Here is a 24282-nt window from a genome sequence, read left to right on the forward strand (position 1 = left end):
ATCTTCATATTTGAGGTCATTTCATCCAAATCAAAGAAGTCTGCTTCCCACCCAGCCCTCTCTTCTCCCACTTCCTTACTCTGAAGAGAAAAACAAAGGCTTCAGGGCTGCTGCAAAATTCCTGGAAGTATCAGTCAGTGTAACCCAGGGGAGGCAGGAAGGGAAGCCCAGCAGGTCTGGTCACATTGCACAGGAGCTGTCATAGCTCACCTGTGCCGGTGCTTGGAGCGCTCAGCAAATGCGGAGTGCACTGTAGACTTTTGAGGGTGGTAAGGACACTTCTGGGGGGAAGTTACTTGTCCAGCTAAAAAAAAAAAATCAATTGTGGCAGCCACAGTGGTAGTTAAAAGTGGCCTGCTCCCCTCCCAGCCTGCAGTCACCCATCCATCCTACCTGTCTGGGCACCATGTGGCCATGGGAGCAGCTGCCTCTGTCAGGAAAGTGTTTGGTGTATGATGCAGCAATCTCCCTGCCCCCTTCCAATCCCACACCCCCTCCCCCTTAGCTTACTATCATTCACGGAGCTCATGAATGACAAGAGTAGCTTGGAGGTGACCAATATTGATTTGGAAACAGACCCAAAGATCATCTAACACACCGCTTATTTTACAGATGAGGAAATGGAAGCCAAGAAGAATATTTTTTTCCAAAGTCATTCAGCTGGACAGCAGCCAGAAACCTTCACTCCGCAGCTCCCTTTCCAGATGCCAAAGCCAGTCTCTTTGGCTTCAAATCCCCGCTGGTCAGTGACCGGCTACGAGACCAGGGTAAAGTTACTTAACCTCTCTTAGCCCCGGGGTTCTTCGTCTATGAGATGAAAAAAATCACAGCAGTTCCCATTTCACATGGTTGTGAAGAACGGTAAACGAGATGATGCTTGTTCAGGGTTTGTGTATGCGATCACAAGTGTTCACTATGCATTACCAGTTACCGTTGTCATTTCTCTTTTGAAAAATATCCAACATTTCTCACTGTGTGAATAAACTGATATTTTGACTTCTGTTCTTAGTAATGGAAAAGAGAAACATTTATCCTGTTAAGGCTTCCCATTGGGTTGATTGATTCCCACTGAACATGAGGGGAGGTTAAATCTTGCTCTTTCCCTCCCATTGCTAGCCCCTTTTGGCCCAGACAAAAAGTAGAAATGTGGCTATAGGAAGGGAAGAACTGAAACGTCCATTTGGTTGCCTTCACTTCCCTTCATTCTAGTTAGAGCCACACCCTTTTCTGCAAAATACATCCTTGGCCAGACTTGTGGAGAGCAGGGGGAGAAGAGCCAAAGGGGAGAGGGGAGGCATGGGGCTCTCCTCACAGGTTCTGTGGGTTCTTTCCTCTTTTTGCCTTGAGCCTTGACCCCACAAGAGGGAGCCTGGCTGGAATGCCTATCCAAAGCAAACGCAACAAATCTTTAATCAGGATTTAGTCAAAGCAGATTGCAAATGGGGTGGGGAGTGGTGCGAGGTGATTTATAGTTCAAAACACCAGTACCTTGGAAACCCTTCTATGATCTGTCCTGCCTTATTCACAGTGGTTTAGATGAACAACCTGACTTGAAAATGGGATGCCTGCGCTAAGCCCTTAGCCCAGCGGGTCGGTTTGTTTTGCTTGGTATCTGTGGCAACTGAATAGGCATCCTCTTCTAGCAAATCACTGGGCGGGCTAAGCCATTAACTTCCAACCGGTACATTATTTCTGCTCTGCTCACTCTAGTTGGCCCCACATACTGACAACTGTCATCACGTGGACATTTTGTATCACACTCCAGCCTCTCTCGGGCTGTGGATAATCTTTAACATCACCAACAAGGAGGCAGCCCCGGGGACAGCAGCTACCCGCACATAACCAGCTCAGCTCAACGTGAAAGCAAAAGGCAAGGCTATCTGGGGCTTTCTGAGAACATACTGGGATCTTTTTTCCCTTGCAGGCCCATAGATATGAACATTCTAGGAGCTCTGTGTCCACGCCAGCTGGGCCATGAGAGGTAACCACGAATGCTGGTGCGGCGGTCAAGGGGCAGGGGAGGAAATCCTGACTCCTTCCCGACTGCTCATAGCTCTCCTTGACCTCAGGTCACTCCTCTCAGAGTGATTATTGCTACTGAATCAGGGGGATGCTTTTTGACGTGTCCCCTCATCTCTGCCAAGGGTGCACCATTGGGTGTCAGTCTGGCAACCCAAATCACTCTGGCTGCACAGGAGATCCAGAAAGTAAACAAGATCTCCCAGCAACCAAAACAATGATCATAACATTGTGGACCGGACTCACACATTGGAACGTGTAGAGGATGGTAAATGAAAAATGGAAGTGAAGCTGGTGGAGGAAGGGAAAGACAGGGCTAGTAAGTTCACGAGTGGCAGCGAACACTTGGCCAAGGTGTCATGGACATAGAGGGAGGGTGTGGACCTCAGGGAAGAGCCTGGGTCCCACCTAAAGCAAGCAGCTCCCTCTCAGCGCTGGCTATTAATGCCATGCTGGTCATAGGGCCAGTGCTGACAGTTTTTCAGATATTTTAAAAGAAGTGAAAAAGCTGAGTTTTATATATATATATATATATATATATATATATATATATATATATCCCAAACTCTTTCAATGTTACCAAGTCATTGACACATTTGTAAGACACATGCATGTACATGCACTCCCAAAGACTGCATTTGGGCCTAAGGATGCCAGTTTATCATCTTTGCTTTAAGCATTAAAGGTCATGTATTTTGAATCCCTCTTGAGACTTAGCCTATGGACTCTTAGCTTAGACACAATCATAACAAACTGACTCAGAACTGAACAGATTAAAAGTCACAGATGAAAAGAGGGATGTAGCACTGGGGATCGGGGCACCCTGTGGTCAGCGAGAGGGGGCAGACAGAGGGTGAAGTAGGTTCCAGAAAAGCTCAGAAGCAGAGCATTGCACAATCATCCCGTTAAGGGATGGCTGACAGTCCTACAGCTCGGTGACCATTTTATTACTGTCGACAAGGACCTCTAGTATTGTAAATTATCAAATAAGTTAATGTCACTATGAAACGGCTTGACAACCGTACAGATCACTGCAAACATCGGGCCAACCAGACTTTCTTTGAAAACAAGCAGAGTACTAACATCTAGCAAATAGGAATATAAATGTATTTCTATATTTTATGCATATGTGCTGCAGATGCTATTTAAAAAGTCATTTGTAGGGGCACCTGGGTGGCTCAGTCTGTGAAGCATCTGCCTTTGGCTCAGGTCAAGATCCCAGGGTCCTGGGATCGAGTCCTGCATCGGGCTCCTTGCTGAGTGGGGACCTGCTTCTCCCTCTCTGTCACTCCCTCCGCTTGAGCTCTCTCTCTCTCAAATAAATAACTAAAATCTTTTAAAAAATAAAATAAAAAGTCATTTGTGAAATATGTTTATTCAGAATCTTTTTTTAATTAACCATTTTCTGCACAAAAGGGGAGGCTTTTGGTTATTTAATAACCTCACAGTTATGACAAGAATTTTTCCCTGAAAGTATTAGGCAATTATGTTGAACACATGATCCTATATCAGGCATCAGCATTTTTTTCTATAAAGGGCTACATAGTAAATATTTTAGGCTTGTGGGACTTTTGTTCTCTGATGCAACCATGGAGAGCCGTTATCACAGCATGAAAGTAGCCATTAACACTATGTGCCTGTGTCTTGCTAAATCTTAATTTATGGACACTGATATCGAAAGTTCATATAATTGCCATGTCACCAAATCATCTTCTTTTGATTTTTCCTCCCAACCATTTAAAAATGTAAACTCACCCTTTGTTTGCAGACAGTACAGAAATGGGCCAGATTTAGCCCAGGGGCTGTATGTAGTTTGCTGATCTCTGTTCTAGATTGCAGTCTCATCCTCCAGGCCCACATTTTGCCATATTGGAGTCTTTGCAATCACCTAGAATTTCTGTGTCTTTACAGATAAATGCGGAATGAGGGCAGATAGCGATGTTGGTCATCCTGACACCGGCATGAAGCTGCTTCCACCCACCCTCTGGGTTAAAGTGAGGGCCCTGGATTACAGGCTTCAGTGTCCTTCTTTCTTCTAGAAAATGGAGATGTTAAGAAGACTGACCTCATAGGGTTCTAAAGAGATTTCTTTCTTTATCTACATATTTATTTATTTTAAGATTTTATTTATTTATTTATTTGACACAGAGAGAGAGAGACCACAAGCAGGGGGAGTGGCTGGCCAGAGGAAGAAGCAAACTCCCCGGAGTCATCAGGAAGCCCGATGTGGGGCTCGATCCCAGGATGCCAGGATCATGACCTGAGCCCAAGGCACAGGCTTAACTGACTGAGCCACCCAGGCGCCCCAGGTTCTAAAGAGTTTAAATAGTTCGGGATGTAAAAAGAGCTTAGAACACACCTTGCACATAAGAATGACTCAACACATCTTAAGTCATCTCTCTGTTGGCAAACTTGGCTCACCCAGGAAACCACCTGCCCCGTCCGCCGTCCTAGGTACGTATAGTGAAGCCGAGCAGCTGTACTTGAGGGGTCATTCTGCCACCTAAAAGATCCTGAAGGATAGGCAGGAGCCCTCAAGGCCACTGTTATCATGGGTGGCACTGGCCTCTTCTGCCCTGTCCCCCTGCCCCAGGGTGGGGCAGGTACCCTTCATTCCCAGCTGCAGCCCCTTCCACCCATTTTCCAAACCACATCCAAATGGTTACCCACCCCGCAAAAAGGTTATGATAGAGACAAATACACAGAATGGTGGGGAAGACTGAGGCTTTGGAGCAGGGTTTAAACAAGGCTCTGCTGGGGTGGCCCAGTCGGTTAAGCAAGACTCTTGGTTTGGGCTCAGGTCCTGATCTCAGGGTCATGAGATTGAACCCGCCATCCGGCTCCAAGCTCAGTGTGGCGTCTGCTTGTGATTTTCTCTTCCTCTCCCTCTGCCCCTTCAGCTCGTGCTCTTTATTTATTTATTTTTTTTTAAAGATTTTATTTATTTATTCGACAGAGATAGAGACAGCCAGCGAGAGAGGGAACACAAGCAGGGGGAGTGGGAGAGGAAGAAGCAGGCTCATAGCAGAGGAGCCTGATGCGGGGCTCAATCCCATAACGCCAGGATCATGCCCTGAGCCGAAGGCAGACGCTTAACCGCTGTGCCACCCAGGCGCCCCACGGCTCATGCTCTCTTTAGAATACATAAATAAATCTCTTTAAAAAAAAAAAAAATCCAAGGCTCTGCTGCTTACTACATGACCCTGAAAAAGTCTCTTGGAATCACTTTGCCTTAGTTTTCCAAATTAAAAAAAAAAAGAGTAGTCTATCCAATCTGGCTAAGAGGCCTTCTTCCCCTCCTGCTATGTATGCCACAGAGCACCACCTCATTCTTCTGGGGTCACACTCCTTTTCTTACTTCCCTAACAGTAGCATTCTTCGGGTAGCCAAGTTCTTTCCCCTTCTGGGCTGAATGGCCCAGATTTGATTCTAATCGCCCACACAAAAACAAAAGCAAAAACCAAACACACATCACAAACAAAATTTTATCTTTGGTTATATTCTGTTAAATTTCAAGGGACAGAATAAGGGACTGTGTGTCTTTCTAGGCAACTTTTCTGAATGTTTCCTTTGAGAAAAAAAGATTGCAGATTCATGACGAGAACTTGCATGTACAAGGTCTGTCCAGATCTGGGATAGTCTTCTGCCACCCTTCTGACACCAACCATCTCCGAACTCCTCCACCATATTTTTGAACATCAAACTGACATTGCAAGGGGATGGTATTTCTATTAAGAGACAGTATTTTATCATTCAGCAGCTGCCGGATAACTGTATCTTGAAGATACTCTTTATCTTTTGAACGTTTTCAAATAAGTGGAAACAAAACAGTCTTAAAATAGAGATAGGCAGTGACTCCCTCCAACTTCTACTTTTAGTAGCCCTATTAAATTCTTGACTCGTGTTCAGTTTATTCAATCCACTCTCCTACTAGCTTCTTTCCCACAGAACCTGTCATTAACTTAAGTTTAGACAGTTTATTAGGGCAGAAGGCTTGGATCAATCCCAAAAAGCAGACACTTCTTTCCTAGACATTAAAATGCTGGAACAAATTTGTCTCCAAGATATGTCCTGTGTTTGCACTTCATTGGAGATCTTTGCATTTGATTCTCCTACTGGTTAAAGTGGTTTTAGGGGTGCCTGAGTGGCTCAGTCGTTAAGCGTCTGCCTTCAGCTCAGGTCAAGATCCTGGAGTCCTGGGATGGAGCCCCTCATCGGGCTCCCTGCTCAGCGGGAAGCCTGCTTCACCCTCTCCCACTCACCCTGCTTGTGTTCCCCATTTCGCTGTCTGTCAAATAAATACATAAAATCTTTTAAGAAAATAAATAAATAAAGTGGTTTTAGATTCAGATTTTATGTGTACTGATTTATCCTTTTAAATGACTTCCTTAAACTTTATCCTTTCTCCTCAAAAACAATGGAAAAAATGTTATAAATAGAGTAGGCTTGGTCCCAGTCTGCTTTGGTTAGGGCCCTCGTGACTGGTAGCCCAGTTTCAATCATTACCCTTCAACGAGTCTTCAGTATGATGGAACCTGCATAACTGAGTGGTTTGATTATAACTCGCTTGCAGTTTATTGATCAGTGCTGTTCTATGGAACATAGATATCTTGATCCTGAGATGACCTGGGCATTGGGAAGTGAGCAGGAATGTGTTGGGGCAGTGCTTAGGGTAACCAGCTGTCCCAGTCTGCCCAAGACGGAGGGATTTTTGGGGATGTGGGATTTTTCAGTGCTAAAACTGGTAAAGTCCTGGGCACATCAGGATGAATTGGTCACTCTAGACACCAGCAGTCCTGCCCACTCATATTTGCTTAAAAAGTATTCAGTAACTGATCAGTGCCTGGGGCATCTGGGCGGCTCAGTTGGTTAAGCGTCTGACTCTCAGCTCAGGTCATGATCTCAAGGTTGTGAGATCAAGCCCCCTCCTCCCCCTACCCCGTGATGGGCGTGGAGCCTGATTAAGATTCTCTTCCCTTCTGCCCCCTCCTCAAAAAAAAAAAGAAGAAGAAGAAGAAAAGTAAAGAAAAGAAAGGTTAAAAAAAATACCAGGGGCACCTGGGTGGTTCAGTTGGTGAAGCATCTGACTCTTGATTTCAGCTCAGGTCATGATCTCAGGGTCACAAGATTGAGCCCCGCATAGGGCTCCTCACTCAGTGGGGAGTCTGCTGGAGATCCTTTCCCTCTGCTCCTCCCCTGCTCACGAGCTCGCATGTGCCCTCTCTCTCTCTCTCTCAAATAAATAATTCCTTAAAAAAAAAACTGATCAGGGTGGAAGGGAAAGAAATGTTTAAGCCATTGATCTGGGTGCGGGAGCATCAGACCATCCAAAGTCTACAAACTGTAATGCGTAAAAACTATATAACCCTCCCCTACATAGCCCAAACCACTGAGGAATAGGGACAAAATGATTAGCGCTTGTGGGATAGCTTCTCAGTGAACCAAAAAGAACACACAAATTGTTGTACCCATACAGATGTTCCCCAGTGGATATAAAAATGTCTTAATAACGGGGCGCCTGGGTGGCACAGCGGTTGAGCGCCTGCCTTTGGCTCAGGGCGTGATCCCGGCGTTATGGGATCGAGCCCCGCGTCAGGCTCCTCTGTTATGAGCCTGCTTCTTCCTCTCCCACTCCCCCTGCTTGTGTTCCCTCTCTCGCTGGCTGTCTGTATCTCTGTCAAATAAATAAATAAAATCTTTTTAAAAAATGTCTTAATAACAACCTACATAATGAAGGGAGAACCCGAAAGGAAAATAACTGTTACTATAGTGTTAACAGATTCTGAAATCCCCTCTCCTCCACATCACATGTGACTTGAGACGTCTTCTTTCTGTTAAAACGAGACTAATAGATAAATATGGGGGTCTAATGAATGGATACACTTATTTTAACATTTGCAGTAAATGGGGCAATAAAGCCAGAAAATGTTCACTTATTTATGGAGCAGCAGAGTCAACCAGCCATTTGAGCTCTCCGACTCTCCATTTCCAAATTTGTACAACCTTAGGATTGGAAGTAGACACTCCCTCAGGCTTCTTTCAGCTCTAAATGCAGTGATTATTCTAAATTCTGCCCAGAATAAAGAGGAGGCTGTTTTTACAGGAAAACTGCACTGGGAGTTTTGTTTAGATTCACTAAGGGCAGGGGAAAGTCCAAAATGTGGTAGGATAACTGACCCATGATAAAATCAAGAAGACTTGGAGGTGGGTGGAGGACAGTTAGCTCAGACAGACCAAAGTCCTGGGAGAGGAGAAACCAGATGGGGGTGTACAGCCTTTCCAGAAGACCACTGGACACCTAACCAGGACTTCAGGGTCTAAGCTGGGCAGTTTTCAGGTGGGATGTGGGAGAGTGTTTGGAGTCCCGGGCAGGAGGACCTTCCTTTTGCAGACCCCCAAGGAACTCTGACTTGAAGACAGAATTACAGATTTTCATCATGAAGGAGGAATCCCATGAGGATTGGGGCTAAGGAAGTGGGTGGGGGAAAAGGAAGCGTCTAGAAGAAGGGACTTATGATGGCAGGAAGCTAACTGCATTGGGATGATCTGAGTATCTTCAGCTTGCTTAATTTAAAAAAGGCAGTTTTGGGGTGCCTGGATGGCTCGGTCTGTTGAGTGTCCAACTCTTGATTTTGGCTCAGGTCATGAATTTGGGATGATGGGATCAAGCCTGCATTGGGCGCTCCGCTCAGTGAGGAGTCTGCTGGAGATTCTCTCTCTCCCTCTCCCTCTGCCCCTCTCCTGCTCACATGCACATGCACACGTGTGTGCATTCTCTCTCTCTTAAATAAATAAATAAATCTATATAAAAAATGGCAGTTTTATTCTCTAATATGTCCACAATTAAGTTCTTATCTTTTAAATACGACTGAAAAGAAAGATTATGGGAAATGGATATCATCCATCTATTCTCTGAAAACATGGCACTGACATGGATTTAGGATAAATATATTTTGGGGAAAACCTGCCACTCATGGCTTTCTCCAAAAGCATCTCAAGAAAGAATGTCATATACTCTGCAGGTCAGAGGATGAGAGAAAGACAGGCTTATAATCAGCTCCAGCATTGAGAAACCACATTAAGAAATGGTTATTTAGGAAAGTCACTAATACATTTATTGCTTTGGATGTCACCTTCTAAGATTGCAAATTGTCTACACTGAGTCTCAGAGAAACAAAAATCACCCAAAATCTTAGCAAGGTCATTTCCTTAACCAACTGATGAGTTTTTTCCATCAAAGAAGCAGCCTTATGGGGGCCTGGGTGGTACCGTTAGTTGAGCACCTGACTCCTGGTTTCAGCTCAGATTGTAATCTCAGGGTCTAGGTATTGAGTCCTGCACTGGGCTCCGTGCTCAGCTGGGAGTCTGCTTAAGACTCTCTCTGCCCCTCCTCAATGCATGCTCTCTCTCTCTCTCAAATAAATAAATAAAATTTTTTTTAGAGCCACTTTATGAAAACCCAGATATGGTCTTTAAAGCAGGGGCCTCTACTGATGGGCTATTCTTTTTACCTCTTTGGTGATAAGAATAAGGCACCAGTTTGGTAAACTCAGGGATGGTAGACCTTGGATTGAAGCATAGTCTGGCTTAAGCCTGTACTGCTCCCAAAATAAACTTGGCATTGTGAAGCATTCCCAAGGGGAGCAAGATGCTTTGGAAAAACTGAAGGAGAGAGAACAGTTCCATTACTGTTGACCAGGAACAGAAAGGACTTCAGAAAATGGCCCAGAAAGACTGAACATGGCTAGAAAATGCTGTCTGAAATTGATCCCTCAGAATGTGGCAAAGTAATCTAGGTTGTGGGGTGTGTGTGTGTGTGTGTGTGTGTGTGTGTGATGGGGGTGGCGGTGGAGGGAATGATGATTTGTAGCTCACTGGGCAGCAGGGCTGAGCAGCATATAAAAAATTATTTCCATTTAGGAGAACAACAATGGAGTTATCACAATCCTGGATTTCAAGGTACACTACAAAGCTGTAGTAACCAAGACAGTGTGGAACTGCCACAAAAACAGACACACAGATCAATGGAACAGAGTAGAGTCCAGAAATAAACCCAGGCTTATATGGTCAATTACCCTATGGCTAAGGAGGCAATATTATACAACGGGGGGAAAGACGGTCTCTTCAACAAGGGGTGCCAGGGAAACTAGACAGCTACATGTAAAAAAATGAAACGGGTTTTCTTACACCATATACAAAAATAAACTCAAAATGGATTAAAGACCTAAATGTGAGATCTGAAATGGTAAAATTCCTAGAATAAAACATATGCAGTGATTTCCTTGACATCCGCTGTAGAAACATTTTTACTAGCGATGTCTCCTCGAACAAGAGAAACAAAACCAAAATTAAATGATTGGGACTACACCAAAATCATTTTACACAATGCAGGAAAGTAACAAAAGACAACCTGCTGAATGGGAGAAGGTATTTGCAAATGATATATCTGACATGGATTAATATCCAAAGTATACAAAGAACACATAAACTCAACACCAAAAAAAACGAATCCTATTAAAAAGTGGGCAGAGGACTTGAATAGACATTCTTCCAAAGAAAAAATACAAATGAACAATAGACACATGAAAAGACGCTCAACATCACTCATCATCAGGGATATGCAAATCAAAACCACAATGAGATACCACCTCACACCCATCAGAAAGGCTAAAGTAAAAAACATAAAAAACAAGTGTTGGCGAGGACGTGGAGAAAGAAAGGAAACCCTCGTGCACGGTTGGTGGGAGGGCAAGCTGGTGCAGCCACTGTGGAAAACAGTATGGAGGTTCCTCAAAAAATTAAAAATAGACTTCCATATGATCCAGTAATTAAACTACTGGGTATTTACCCAAAGAAAACAAAAACACTAATTTGAAAAGACATATGCACCCTTATGTTTACTCCCGCATTATTTACAATAACCAAGATACAGATGCAACACAAGTGTCCATCTACAGATAAATGGATAAAGACGTGGTGTATATATAATGGGATATAAGAAAGAATGAAATCTTGCCATTTGTGACAATATGGATGGACCTACAGGGTATTAATGCTAAGTGAAATAAGTCAGGATACCATAGGATTTCACTCACAAGTGGAATTTAAGGGGGAAAAAAAGTACAAAGAAAGAAGAGACAAACAAAAACCCAGACTCTTAAATACAGAGGACAAACTGGTGGTTGCCAGAGGGAATGTTGGGGGGCAGGGTGTTAATAAATAAAGGGGATTAAGAATACACTTATCTTGATGAGCTCTGAGCAATGTATAGAATTGTGTTAAATGATCATACTGTACACCTGAAACTAATATAACAATATTAGTTTATTATACTTGAATAAAAAAATTATTTCCATTTAAATCAATTCAGTAACTATTCTTATCCCACTGGATGTTCACTATGTTAGGCTGCCAAAAATATAAAAGACCCCAAAAGAGATTATATAGCTCAGTCAGGGTAATATGATATTCACATTCATAATGATAATATAGAGAAGATTATAGAATGACATAAATGTGTTATGACAAAGGTTTACAAAGTGTATAATTGAAAAAAAAATCAGAAACACTTCCTAAATGACAAGTCATTGAATGCAGACATATTAAATCCATTATTTAAATGGGAGGGATGGAGGACCATGGCCCATGGAGATAGAATGACATGAAGAAGAAAAGTGCTCAAGGTAGGAACACAAGGCACAGTGATTTTTCTGGGAGAGAAAAGTGGGAATTGACAGTGAGGTGATATTGTGATAATGAAGTGATATTTACTAAGAATATGCTGATATCCAACATGCCATGTTGAGATGTTTATACAGAGTAATTCAGTAAACTGTGGGAACTCCTTAAAGCATTTGAGATTGAGAAGTTATTCTTAGAGCCATGGCTTCAATAGAAAAATATGTCAAGAGTGTTAGAATGGTTTGAAGAGAGAGACCTCGGCGAGAGAGTGCACTTGGGAGGGTCTAACAATCTATTTGAGCAGCTTGATGGGCTGGAGTTAGAGTGGTAGTGATGGGAACAGGGCGGGTGATACTCTCTAGAAACCATCCCGGACAGAATGTACAGAATGTGCTGATTAGATATGGGGCAGAAAGCTGTTGGCTAACAGGAGAGAATGGTGGTGGCAGTCACAGAGATTCTCAAGAGGGGGGTTTGTGGGGAGTAGGGAGGTGGAAGGGGGAGCGTGTCAGTGGGAGCCCCAGGAGAAGATATCCAATAGACAGGGAGAAATGTAGGAGAGGGCCTGGGGAGCATGATGCAGGATTATGATTCATCAGTACCCAAGCAGTGATGAGCTATAGACATAAATTAGAATCACCAAGGGAGAGAGAACATTAACAGCCAAAAAAGCAACCTAAGGAAAGACTCCAGGGGGATGCTTACTGAAAATTCAAATTTCCCTAATTCTGAATTTCTCTGAGAATAGTGACTCTGAAATCAACTATTAACCAACTCTCAACTCAACAGTCGGTAACAAGAGTAAGAAAAGAACAAAATTATCCATTTAAATACAAGTTTCTCAAAGAGGGATTATAAAAGCAATGCCCTTTAACACATTTGGCAACATGACAGCCTTCACATAATGTTGGAATCATAGCTGAAAAAGTTAAAAATAGAACCACCCTATGATCCAGCAAGTGCACTACTAGGAATTTACCCAAAGAATACAAAAATACTAATTCAAAGGGGTACATGCACCCCAATGTTTATAGCAGCATAATCTGCAATAGGCAAATTATGGAAATTGCTGTGTCCATCGACTGATGCATGGATAAAGTAGACGTGATGTCTATATACGATGGAATATTATTCAGCTATAAAAAGAATAAAATCTTACCATTTGCAACGGCATGGATGGAGTTAGAGAATATTATGTTAAGAGAAATAAGTCAGAGAAAGACTAGTACCATATGATTTCACTCATAGGTAGAATTTAAGAAACAAAACAAATGAGCAAAGAGGAAAAAAAGAGAGAGAGAGAGGCAAACCAAGAAACAGACTCAACTCTAGAGAACAAACAGATGGTCACCAGAGGGGAGGGAAGTGGGGGGGAATGGATGAAACAGGTGAAGGAGATGGTAATGAGCAACGGCTGATGTATGGAAGGGTTGAATCACTGTATTGTACACCTGAAACTGATATATCACTGTATGGTAACTAACTAGAATTTAAATAAAACTTAAAAAGATAATGTACCACTTCAAATATGCAACAAATTAAAAATAAATCAATAAATAAAACTAGATAGTCCTCAAGAAAAAATTTCCATGACAAAGTATTGTTCAAAGACTACTGGCTTTAGTCTTCGATAATTATCTCTTTGTGGCTCTTACCCTACCTGCCTTTTTAAGTAAAAATGACTTTTAAAAATTAATTAATTAATTAATTAGGGGCGCCTGAGTGGCGCAGTCATTAAGCATCTGCCTTCGGCTCAGGGCGTGATCCCAGCGTTCTGGGATCGAGCCCCACATCAGGCTTCTCTGCTGAGAGCCTGCTTCTTCCTCCCCCACTCCCCCTGCTTGTGTTCCCTCTCTCACTGGCTGTCTCTGTCAAATAAATAAATAAAATCTTTTTTAAAAAAATAATTATTTGTTTATTTATTCATTTATTTATGAGAGAGAGCATGAGCAGGGGAGGGGGAGGGGTAGAGGGAGAGAGAGAAGCAGACTCCCCAATGAGCAGGGAGCCTGACATGCGACTTGATCCCAGGACCCTGAGATTACGACCTGAGCTGAAGGCAGATGCCTGACTGACTGAGCCCCCCAGGCGCCCCTAAAAATGACTTTTAGAGAAGAATGATTCTATACATTCACTGTAGGGAGGGGAGGGAACACTGGATTAGCCCTGAAACAATCTGAATTCATGTTCTGAGGTTGCCAATTACTAGCCGTTCAATAAATTCAAAACATACTGAGAGAACAATATGCACCCTACAGGGAGCTTAGGTTGCAAAGTCAGTGTGTAAAGGGGAAACAACATACAGTCAAAACTCCTCTGGAGAAATCCCTTGGGAATGTGCCGCCTTGAGATGACACGGAGTCTCTGTAATTCCAACATGACCGATTTTCCCTTTAATCTTGGTCCAGATGGTGGTTTCTTCTAACGAGCACCAGATGAAGAAGTTGGCTTGAGCTGAGGAGCTATCTTATGAGATATACACGGTATCTTTACCATTAGGGAGCCATGGGAACCAAGAGCCATCATGGGAACAAGCAGAAGCCAGCTCATGCTCACGCTAAACCCCAGACAAACTGGGCGGAATGGAGGGCAGAGCTGGATGGCCAAAACCATTTAAATGTACACATTGTGTGTGTGCGCACGCACGGCAGGCGCTCATGTGTGTGTATGTGTGATTACAGTTGAGTTTGTGCAAGTTGAATGAATGTAAGTTGAGACGCCATTGTACTGAGCATTGTTCATGGAGCAGGAGTCGCACTAGGTACAAAGAAAACAAAAATCAGTGGTTCTACCTTTGAAGCGCGGTCTAGAAGGCTCTGGGAACACAAACACAGCCTTCCAGGACCATTAAGAGTGTGATACAGGAGGAGCGAGTCCATGGGAGTGAGAATTAGAAGTCTTTTTAGAGAGTGACTGTAAGCTGAATCTTAAGAGAGAAGCATATGTCAGTCAAATGAGGGAGGGGAAGGAAAAGTCCAGAGCATTCTGTCAGGGGGTCTGGCATGAGTCAAGGCATACAGGGTGCGAGTGGCACATTTGGAACTCACAAGCCGTCTCATAGAGCTGGAGTACAGCATGGGATGGGGTGCATAGGAAGAGAAGGTGCTAGAAAGGCCAAGAGTGCCCTGTGCCCAGTGAAGGGCTGGGGTGTTATGTTGGAGGTGATGAGGATCCATTGAAGGTCATCAGGGAGAGAGGTGATCGCATGATCAATTTTTATAAAGGTCATCCTGCCACTATGGAGAATGGGTTAAAGCAGACTGAGAATGGAATCAGGGAAAATACAGTTGACCCTTGAACAATGCAGGGGTTAGGGGTACCCAACCCTCGTGCAGGAGAAAATCCGCATACAACTTTGAACTCCCCCAAAACTTAACCACTTACAGCCTAACTGTTGACTGGAAGCCTTCCTTAACCATGACAACCAGTCAACCCATATTTTGCATCCTATATGTATCATATACTCTATCCCAACAATCAAGCCACCTGGACAAAAGAACATGTCATTAAGAAAATCATAAGGAAGAGAAAATACATTTACAGCACTGGACTGTAAAAAGTCCACGCATCAGTGAACCTACACGGTTCCAACCCGTGTCGTTCACGGGTCAACCGTGGTTAGAAAGGAGCAAGACGGCTGTTGGAGAGAGGAGGGGACACTGATGACAGCGCCAGAGGTGGGGGGGAGGCAGAGAGCCAGTTTCCGTGTATTGACTGTTTAGTCTGTATCCAGCGCTCTGCCAAGAACCTGTACTCACCGTCTTGCCAGGAAGCCTAGCAAGGTGGTGTTGCCAGGTCATGTCATCCCCGTGGCCGTCGCACGAGGGCCTGACTCACCTCATGCCAGCGCCAGCCCTCACCGTCACTCACGTGGCTGCTTTTCTGTCTCCTGAACACCCAGAGCGCCTGTCCCCCGGGACCTTGGCAAGCCCCGGCCCCTCTGCCTGGCACCTTTCTCTCAAGGGCATGGCTGGCTCGTTCACATTACGAGGAGCAGCTCATGCACTCCTTTCCCCAAGAAGGCTTCCCCGACCCACCCCATTTAAAGCAGGTCCCTTTCTGGATCAGCCTGTGTTTTCTTCATAGCACTTACCATAATCTCTGATTATCTTATCTGTCTGCTTACTCTTATCCATGCCCCCGTCTAGAACATATGCTCCAGGAGGCTACTATATACCCCCATACCTAGCATAGTATCTAGGTGCTCAATAAATATTTATTAAGTGAGTATGCATTTTATAGATGGAGACACAATAACAACAAGAATCATAATAAAAATTAACACTTAAAAATAGGTGCTGGGCACTAGTCCAGTTCATTTAAGCCTTATATACTTGATATACATATTATTATTTTCCCCATTTTATAGACGGGGAAACTGAGGCCCCCAAATTCAAGTAACCTGTCCGAGGTCACACAGCTTGGAAATGGTAAAGCGGGGATTGAGATCCGGGCAGTACTACTCGAAGCCGATGCTTTTCAGAGATGGCGGGCCACGTGGCTGCGGATGGGAGAGCTAGGATTCCAATCTGAGTCTCTCCGAGTCTTGGAACCCAAGCTCCGGGGAAAGCCGGATCCACAAGGATGGGGCAGTGAGAACCGCTGAGACAGCGGGAATCCAGCCTGTGGGGCGGAACTAAGAGAGGACGGGATGGGATTCAAGGGCACACAAAGGCGAGGGTGTCGGCTGAGGTCCGAGTGCGCAGGATTTGCGGTTCTCAGCGTACGCACTCTCTCCTTCACCGTGCAGTCTACTTTTGGGGTAAGGCGCATTACTCAACCCTTCCCAGTTCATCTTCTTGTTGATAAAACGTGGGTTTAAGCACTGACCAGACAAGATTCTTGCGAAGATTAAACTAAGATAAGGCAGACCCATGGGCAGATGTTCAGTAAATAGTCCCGTCATTTTTCCTGGACGTTCTGCTCACACGAAAAAGCCTAAGTTCCAGGAAAATGGGCTAACAATCCAGATGACATAAGGAACAAAAGAGAACACGCTCGGGTGAGGGGCCAGCCATCTAACTATTCCACAAACTTAATAAGACCTATGGTGAGCTAAGTTTCACCTTCCGAACACTTGCAGTTGTTGCAATAATTAAATGAAGAATTCATCAAACTAGGTATAATTTAATCTAAATGTATCACACAGGTCTCCCCTCTCCTTCCTCTAGGTGTTTCTTTTTGTTCTCAGTACTTGTTAGGTATATGAAATATTTGTCTCTGGACAAGTCACATAATTTAGTCTTCAAGTTTCTCATCTGCAAAATGGGAATGGTAGTCCTTTTATAGGGGTCTTACAAGGATGAAAGGAGATCACGTGTGAGTACTTTTGCAAAATAAGTACTCTCCAAACATAACAAAGGAACATTGTTAAAAATGTTTTTGTGGGGGTGCCTGGCTGGCTTAGTTGGTAGAGCGTGTGACTTTTTTATTTTTATTTTATTTATTTTAAAGATTTTATTTATTTATTTTTTTAAGAACGAGAGGGGGAGAGCACAAGCGCAGTGGGGGGAAGGGGCAGAGGGAGAAGCAGGACCGCCCCCCCCGCCCCCGCTAAGCAGGGAGCCTGATGTGGGGCTCAATCCCAGGACCCTGGGATCATTACGTGAGTCGAAGGCAGGCACTTAACCGACTGAGCCACCCAGGCGCCCTGAGCATGTGACTCTTGATCTCAGAGTTGTGGGTTTGAGCCCCACATTGGGTATAGAGCTTACTTAAATAAAATCTTAAAAAATACGCTTTTATGAGGCAGAAGGGATATGCTTATTGAGATCATGCCACTTCCACAGAAGTAACTTAATTAGTATTCTCCAAATTACAATTGCTCAAGATATAAAGTTTAATATCTCAGCTAAATCTTGCCCTTCTAATACCAGGTGGAGATATCTGGTCCTTAACACTCTGCCCTCAGGACAAGGAACCATTTTGCTGTGGGGAGTGTGCTGTAGTCTGACCTGCACACACTAAGGAAGCATCTTCCACTGTAGCCTGACCCTTGGGAAAGTGATCCACGAAAGGCCGGTCAACATTCTTCACCCCTGCCGCTCCCTCCCCCACCCGCAGTTTGGTTAGGGATAGGGATTTGGACCAAGAGGGATCAATCTGGGGACTCCACTACACTGTTGCCGGAACTCTCAGGGAAAAGATTTTCTTGTCCCCTAGGAGTGCCAGGAGATACCTCTGGCCATCTCTGACACCATGTGGGAGAACCTGCCTGAATGGGGCCGACACAGAAAGAGAGAGAGATAGGGTCACCAGCTCGTCCCAGTTTGCCGGGACTTTCCTGATGGTAGCACTGGGAGTCCCATACCTACCTCCCTTTAGCTCTGGGAAAACGGGTACCATTTTTCACCCCCTGGAGAGAACACCTGGCAAGAAAGAGTCCTGAATATATTGTTTCCACTCTAGATCCAGCTTTATTTGGAGCCCTTCGAGCATCTCACTTGTGTGACTCAGTGGGTTCTGGTGTCTATTTCAGCAACTCTGAGTTGTGTTTCTTGCCACTGAAGGAGTCAGGACACGCTCCCAAAGAATGCGCACAGATAAATAAAACACGAAGTTAAAGAAGCAAAATAAATCGAAGCAGGAAACGTGCTATTTTTAGATTTGAAAAATGCGGAAATGTGATGATGCAGTCACTTCTGAGGTTGAGATAATTTATTTGAAGAAGGGGCTCTGAAAAAAAAATGGATACAAAATGGAAAAAGGAAGAGAGGCAAATGAAAACATTCTTATGGAAGAAAAACCTCATGGCATGAGAAAGGTCAGAGTAATGCATGAGCAAAAATTCAAAAGAACAAACTTACCAGTGAGGGGGGTAAAATTAAAAAAAAATAAAGTAGCTGGGGGGAAAAATGTAACAGCTTTGACTTCCCATTGAAGATGGGCCAGTCCTGAAGAGGGACCAGAAGACAATTCAGCCACAGGAATGGACTTGCAAAAAACAAGCCCAACAGCTGTTTCCGCAGATATGAATCAATTTCACAAGATTTAAAGCAAAAATCTAAATGACCTCTGGCTCTCCACCATGGGGCAGGTAGGCCAAAGACAGTGCTGTAGGAATAACCAGAAAAGCTCGAAAACATGGTCTTTGGACTATTGCCAGCAGAACCTGGTGTTCTGCAGTGTCCCTCAGAGAAGTGTTGAAATTTGCTCTCCTGGAGGGTTTCCTTTGGGAATATGGTCAGAAAGGAGAGGTCTAGACAGTCGTCTGTACAGAAGCCACACAGAGTAGAATGATAGCCTCTTTGCCTGGCCTCCCCTGAAGAAGGATGAGAGACTGGGACTCTTTCTGGCCTGTTTCAATACCATTTCTAATTCTAATGCAGAATGGAAAAAGCCGAAGGGTTGAAAACCAAGAGAGAAATCATTTTCTCAATAGAAAGAGAACATGGAAGGAAAAAAAAAAAGCCACATGAAGCTATGTGATTTGAGGCCACTTCTGTGAATCTACTTTCCATTGAGTCTCACCAACTTTAAACTATTTTCACTTGGTTTTCTGATGTCATCTAATTAGAGGGAACTAGTCATTTTCTAGTCATTTGCGTGGTCCTGTTACTTTACTGGGTGATTCGGGGAACCTGAGGCTCCCTGGCACGGTCTTTCTAACACAGGCACCTTAATTTAGGATGGCAGTGGAAGAGAGGAAGGAACTTTTGAGGTAGGAAAGCAACGACACTATCTGTCCTTGCACGTTTTGCAAAGAAGATGTTGACACCGTACTTGCTGAAGGACTTTTCCTCTTTCCACATGACACTGAAAACAGAAGAGCTGATGTTGTTCAAAGTTGTCTGGTAACAAAAAGCCAGATTCACACACTCCATCTTAAGTCACAAGGAATACTCAAGCTTAAAACCCTGAGTTTCTTGAGTGTGTGATTCGATTTTACATTGTCTTTGAAGATGGAGACATCCAACATGGGCTAGACCGTTTGATGATTTGGTTTTTTTAAAAATAACTTGCAATTTGGGAAGGCCCCACCTACAAGCCGGATATCCTTCTGCTTTCTCCCTGAACCAGGATGCCATCCAGGGTCTAAGAAAGGAAGGAGGCAAAACCACGGGAGATGTCTTGTTATCCTGAAAAACATCCCTTGCAGAATCAGACCTGAGAAATCACTGATCTGGGCTGCACTCCCCTTCCTCCCTGGAGGATGCTCTTGGTGGAGCTCTCACCGCAGAAGGAAATGGAATGCATTCGCCAAGGCTAATAGGCAACAGAGAATCCAGACTCACCAGCACTTCTACCTTCCTACAAATTCCTGATAGCGCTGTGCTGGGGGTTTATATGGTTCTGGGCATTGTGTCTTCTGCAATGAAAGGCATAGGCAGAGACAAAAGGGGTCTTCTTACCTGGGCGCTCATTTGGTAGTTGGGGAGATTTGAGGTTCCAAGAGGTTATGTGATTTACGTGGCGTGATACGGTCATGCCAAGAGGGCAGAAGCTAGCGAGTGTACCACACCACAACCTATAGCAAAAATGGTTTCCTCTCCTGGGCTTATCTACGTATCAGTTTTGGTCTCCCACCTTGTCTATTTGGCTACGGCTGGAAAGGAGAAGGGGACTAAGGGGGGAAAAAAAGGAGGGGGGTGGTAAAAGTTTTTTTTCCCCTTGGTTTTCTGCTATTGATTTGACATTGAAAAGACTGACCGTCCACCTGTCACGGTAACCACAGACATTTCACACCAGCCCAGATCCAAATCCACGTTTTTCTTCTTCTAAAAAGTGGCCATTCTGGCTTTTGTTAAGTTAACAAAATGCCTTGATCTCAAACCATGTGTAAGGAACCACATAGCTAGTACCAACTTTTTATAAATCAAAAGGGAATAGTGAGAATAGAAAGGAACTCCATATTCAAATATGAAAATCAGCTTCCACATACCCTAATGCTCCCGAATTATATGCCAGTGATGGAACAGCAGACGAGAGAAGGGCCAGACGGGGAGGGAGGTCAGGAGAGCCAGAGCTTACCGTGCAAGAGCAACCCTACTCACCAGGCCAGTCGCCCTGGGATTCAGGGACCAAACACGGTATTTTCCGGAGAATGCTGGCATGTTTATTGCCCAGCAGGCCCTGCCCTGCAGCCTGAGAGCACCTACCAGCGTTTCCAAGTTGGCAACCCCCCAAAACCAGAACAATGATTGCTTTTCTCTTGCTATAATAATGCTGTTGAGTTCATCAGAGATCCATTTTGTATTTTTCATTGAGTCCAAAGCATGCGATTTCCTTCAGAAGAAATCCTATCACGGTTTATGTAGTTTTAAAAATAATTGATCTGGTCCATTAGTAAAGGTAGAAATGTTTTGATGAGAGAAGAAGGAGCTGCTCCTAGTATCTCATTATCGATCTGAAGTAAAATGTTAAAACACGCACACACACACACACACACACAAAACTCTAGACATGTGATATAGTATGTGCATGAGTCCAAATATTTCTCAACTCACTGGGGCTTAGGGAGGCAACTATGGTGTAAAGCCTTATGCTTGGTCATTCATTCATTCATTCATTCATTCATTCCATCATGCAATCATTTATCGAATTTATCAACCATTAACTATGTGTTCTAAGCACTGAGGATTCAGCCATTAACAAGATAGAAAATGACCCCAACATCATGCAGCTTATGACACAAAGGGCGCCAAGAACAAACCCGTGCAAATAAGTAAATATGACTGTTCCAAATTAAAAAAAAAAAAAAAAAGATTATTCCAAATTCCTTTGAAAGAAGAACAGGGTGGGGTGGTCGCCTCAGCCTCTGTGAGCTATAGACATTTGGCTGATGAGGAGCCTGTGCAGGTCTGGGGGTAAGAAGGAGAAGGGCTGAGGCAAAGGCCCCGGGCTAAGAGCGAGTCGGACAAATTTGGGGGAAAGCAAGAACACCGCCACGGACTGCAAACAGTAATATCTATTGTGGTAAAGGTTTAATAAGATGAACGCAAAAGAACATGATACGTTGAAAAGCAATACTACTGAAAGGTATTACTTGGCGGTGCTAGACCAGGATTCTGCATCTGGACAGGATTAGAGAGAGAACTATGGATTTCACTTGCCCTCTTCTATATCCACTAAAAAGGAGCAGGCTCTTGAAAAGCCCTTCCAAGTACAGCACGTTGCCGTCACGTGAAACATGGAACCACACATACCTGGGATCCTATTGAGCGTCACCCAGAAATGTTCATCGGGGCTGAAAGTGTCCTTGGACCACTGGAGCAAGTCAACAGCCCGTGGATCATGGAGGACAAAGTCGGTGAACTCTCTTGATAGAGCAACATAGGCAGAGCCAAAGTAAATGGTGAGGTTGTGGGGAGGGGGTGGTTTGAGCGCTGTGGTTCTGATCACGTAGGAAAGCTCTTTGCCCAGGTGCTCCCGGTGGACGTATTTCGTCCGTCCAATGGCGTGAACTGGGGGCAGCACCCCCGGGGTAATGTTTTTCCCTTTAAATCCTTTCAGATACTGAACTATCTCCTTGTTGGTTTTCAGGGGGAAGTCTTGCCCACACGTGTTGATGGCGTACTTCCACGGCACCCTGGAGGCCGCCAGGTCCTTGAGGCAGTTCAGGTCCGCCTGGAGCCTGGAGATCCCCCCATAGACTACTGGTTCCATCTTGGAAGCCAGAAAAGCATTTGGGAAGCAGCTCAGTAATTGCTCCACTGCATCTTTAAATTCAACGGTTGCCTTCTCATCCACGTGAACACAGTAGACATTCTGGGGCATGTAAATTGCCCTAAAGAGCCTTGTAAAGGTATCGAAATTGTGATGGATGACCATGATATATGCCAAAGGAAATTCAGCTTCTTCTTTAGATAAAGGGGCCGTGATGTAGTGGCTTTGGGTCAGGTAATCCTTGCAAGAAGCCTTCTCGTGCACCCTCAGTTTGTTTCTCCACAGGAAAGGCGTTTTGCCTCTGATAAAGGATGTGCACACTTGAGTCAGCAGCAGCGTGTCCGAGTTATTCAGCCGCTGGAAGCTTTGCTCTGCCCCAAAACTGAACACGTAGAACACAATAAAAATGATCACGCAAGAAACAGAAACTATAAAGAGGTAACGCATGGAAGGCATGCCTCACAGAGGAGCAGGAGTTCAAAGACGGGCAAAATCTGCAAGTCCTTCCCCAAACTTACTTTTTCCTCCGAGTTCTTAGTTTGGTACATACTCCAGTAATCCCTAGCCTGAAGGAGACGCTGGGCATTGGTTCCGTTTCGTGCCGGGACTCCAGCCGCTGGCTCGGTCCCCGTGCTGATATTAGCAACCGGTCCCGCCTCGTTCTCTGCTTCTCAAACCGCCTTTGTCTAAAGCCCAGCAGCAGGTCCCCGAAGCCCAGCCTTTCCCTCCCTCTGCCTCCCTGCCCTCATCGGCTCGCTGTGGCCCCTAAACTCCAGCAACTCCTTTCCCCCGCCGCAGATTGAGCTTCTCAGACGTCTTTGCTTTCAGTTCCCCTGTGTTTCTCCCTCCCACCCGCTTGTGATTGCCATTCAGGGGATTAGAGCCGGGAGAGCCAAAGTTGAAATAATGTGTTCGGGCAGGCATGCCGTTTCCTGCCAGTCATCCGCGGGCTGCGGCGCGGTCCCCTCTGGCTGCTCACGGCCATCCCTGGCCCCTCGGCGCTTCCAGTACAATCCACGGGATGCAATCGGCCTCCGTGCTCAAACGCTCATGATAAACATGCTCTAATGACAACAGTAACTGAAGAGGCAAGCTCTAAAAGAAAAGAGCAACAGCATCCATCCTGGCTCCTTTGTAATGCTTTTGGGCCCCGCCCTACCGTTTTTGGAAAACAAGAGATTACAGGACTCCCAGTCTTAGGGGGCCTGACAACACAGGCTCCCGGTCCTGTGACTTTGAGATCAGCTGCCAGCCCCTCTCCTCCCCTTATGGAATCCACCGCGGTGCTTGTCACAGAATGCTGGGGTCACACGAGCAAATCCCAAATCCCATCCCCTGATTTACTTAAGGCTTTACAGTAGGCTTTACAGTTTCCCTGGAAAGAACTGGAATCCTGGCCACAAGTGATGTTCAGATTAGGGGGCCTGGGAGGCACTTAGGTTTTAAACACCCGGAGATTATCATCTAATACTCAGAGAAGTACTTTATACCTGCCCAGTCAGGCTTATTGACCACCTAGGAAATGAACCCTGTCTCCCCCCACCTGTAAACCGTGGTGTTTTGGCTAAAGAGTCAAGCCGTTTGACTTAGAAGTTTCCCGTTTTTCAACTCTTCACTTTTCTACCAGCTGTTTTTTTAAAATATAGATGAATGTATTTTATTTACGATGACTTCTAAAATGCCGGCCAACTCTTTTTCCCGTTTTTCCTCACTCTCTGAATGTAATACCTCAGACCCTCTACCTTATGGCCTTAACTCACAGTGCAGACCGAGCCCCCACCCACCCCATGAAGAAATCATGTCCTTCAATGTGCTTTCTCTCCTCTTTTTGAAAAGTCTCTACCCTGCTATTCATGGAATAAAGAGGACAATATGCTGATTCCTTGCTTTGGCACGGATAGAAAAACCAGCCTGTGAGGCCCCACCATTCAGGGCACCGTACTCCAAGTGATAGACTTTCTGAGCATACTGTATTGT

At 44.7% G+C, this 24282-nt stretch overlaps 2 protein-coding genes across 2 annotated transcripts in view; both read right to left on the minus strand.

Moving 5' to 3' along the window:
* GCNT2 (glucosaminyl (N-acetyl) transferase 2 (I blood group)) overlaps nt 1–24282 on the minus strand; it is an 85208-nt gene that overhangs the window by 34644 nt on the left and 26282 nt on the right. The window lies entirely within an intron of this gene.
* LOC117802286 (N-acetyllactosaminide beta-1,6-N-acetylglucosaminyl-transferase-like) lies at nt 192–23458 on the minus strand. The gene is made up of 2 exons (XM_034660328.1): nt 21846–23458; nt 192–304 (listed from the first exon to the last, which is right to left on the minus strand). The coding sequence occupies exons 1-2, from the start codon at nt 22759–22761 to the stop codon at nt 207–209; spliced, it is 1014 nt and encodes a 337-aa protein (XP_034516219.1). The 5' UTR covers nt 22762–23458; the 3' UTR covers nt 192–206.

Source organism: Ailuropoda melanoleuca, chromosome 5 (genome assembly GCF_002007445.2).
Source record: "Ailuropoda melanoleuca isolate Jingjing chromosome 5, ASM200744v2, whole genome shotgun sequence".
NCBI lineage: Eukaryota > Metazoa > Chordata > Mammalia > Carnivora > Ursidae > Ailuropoda > Ailuropoda melanoleuca.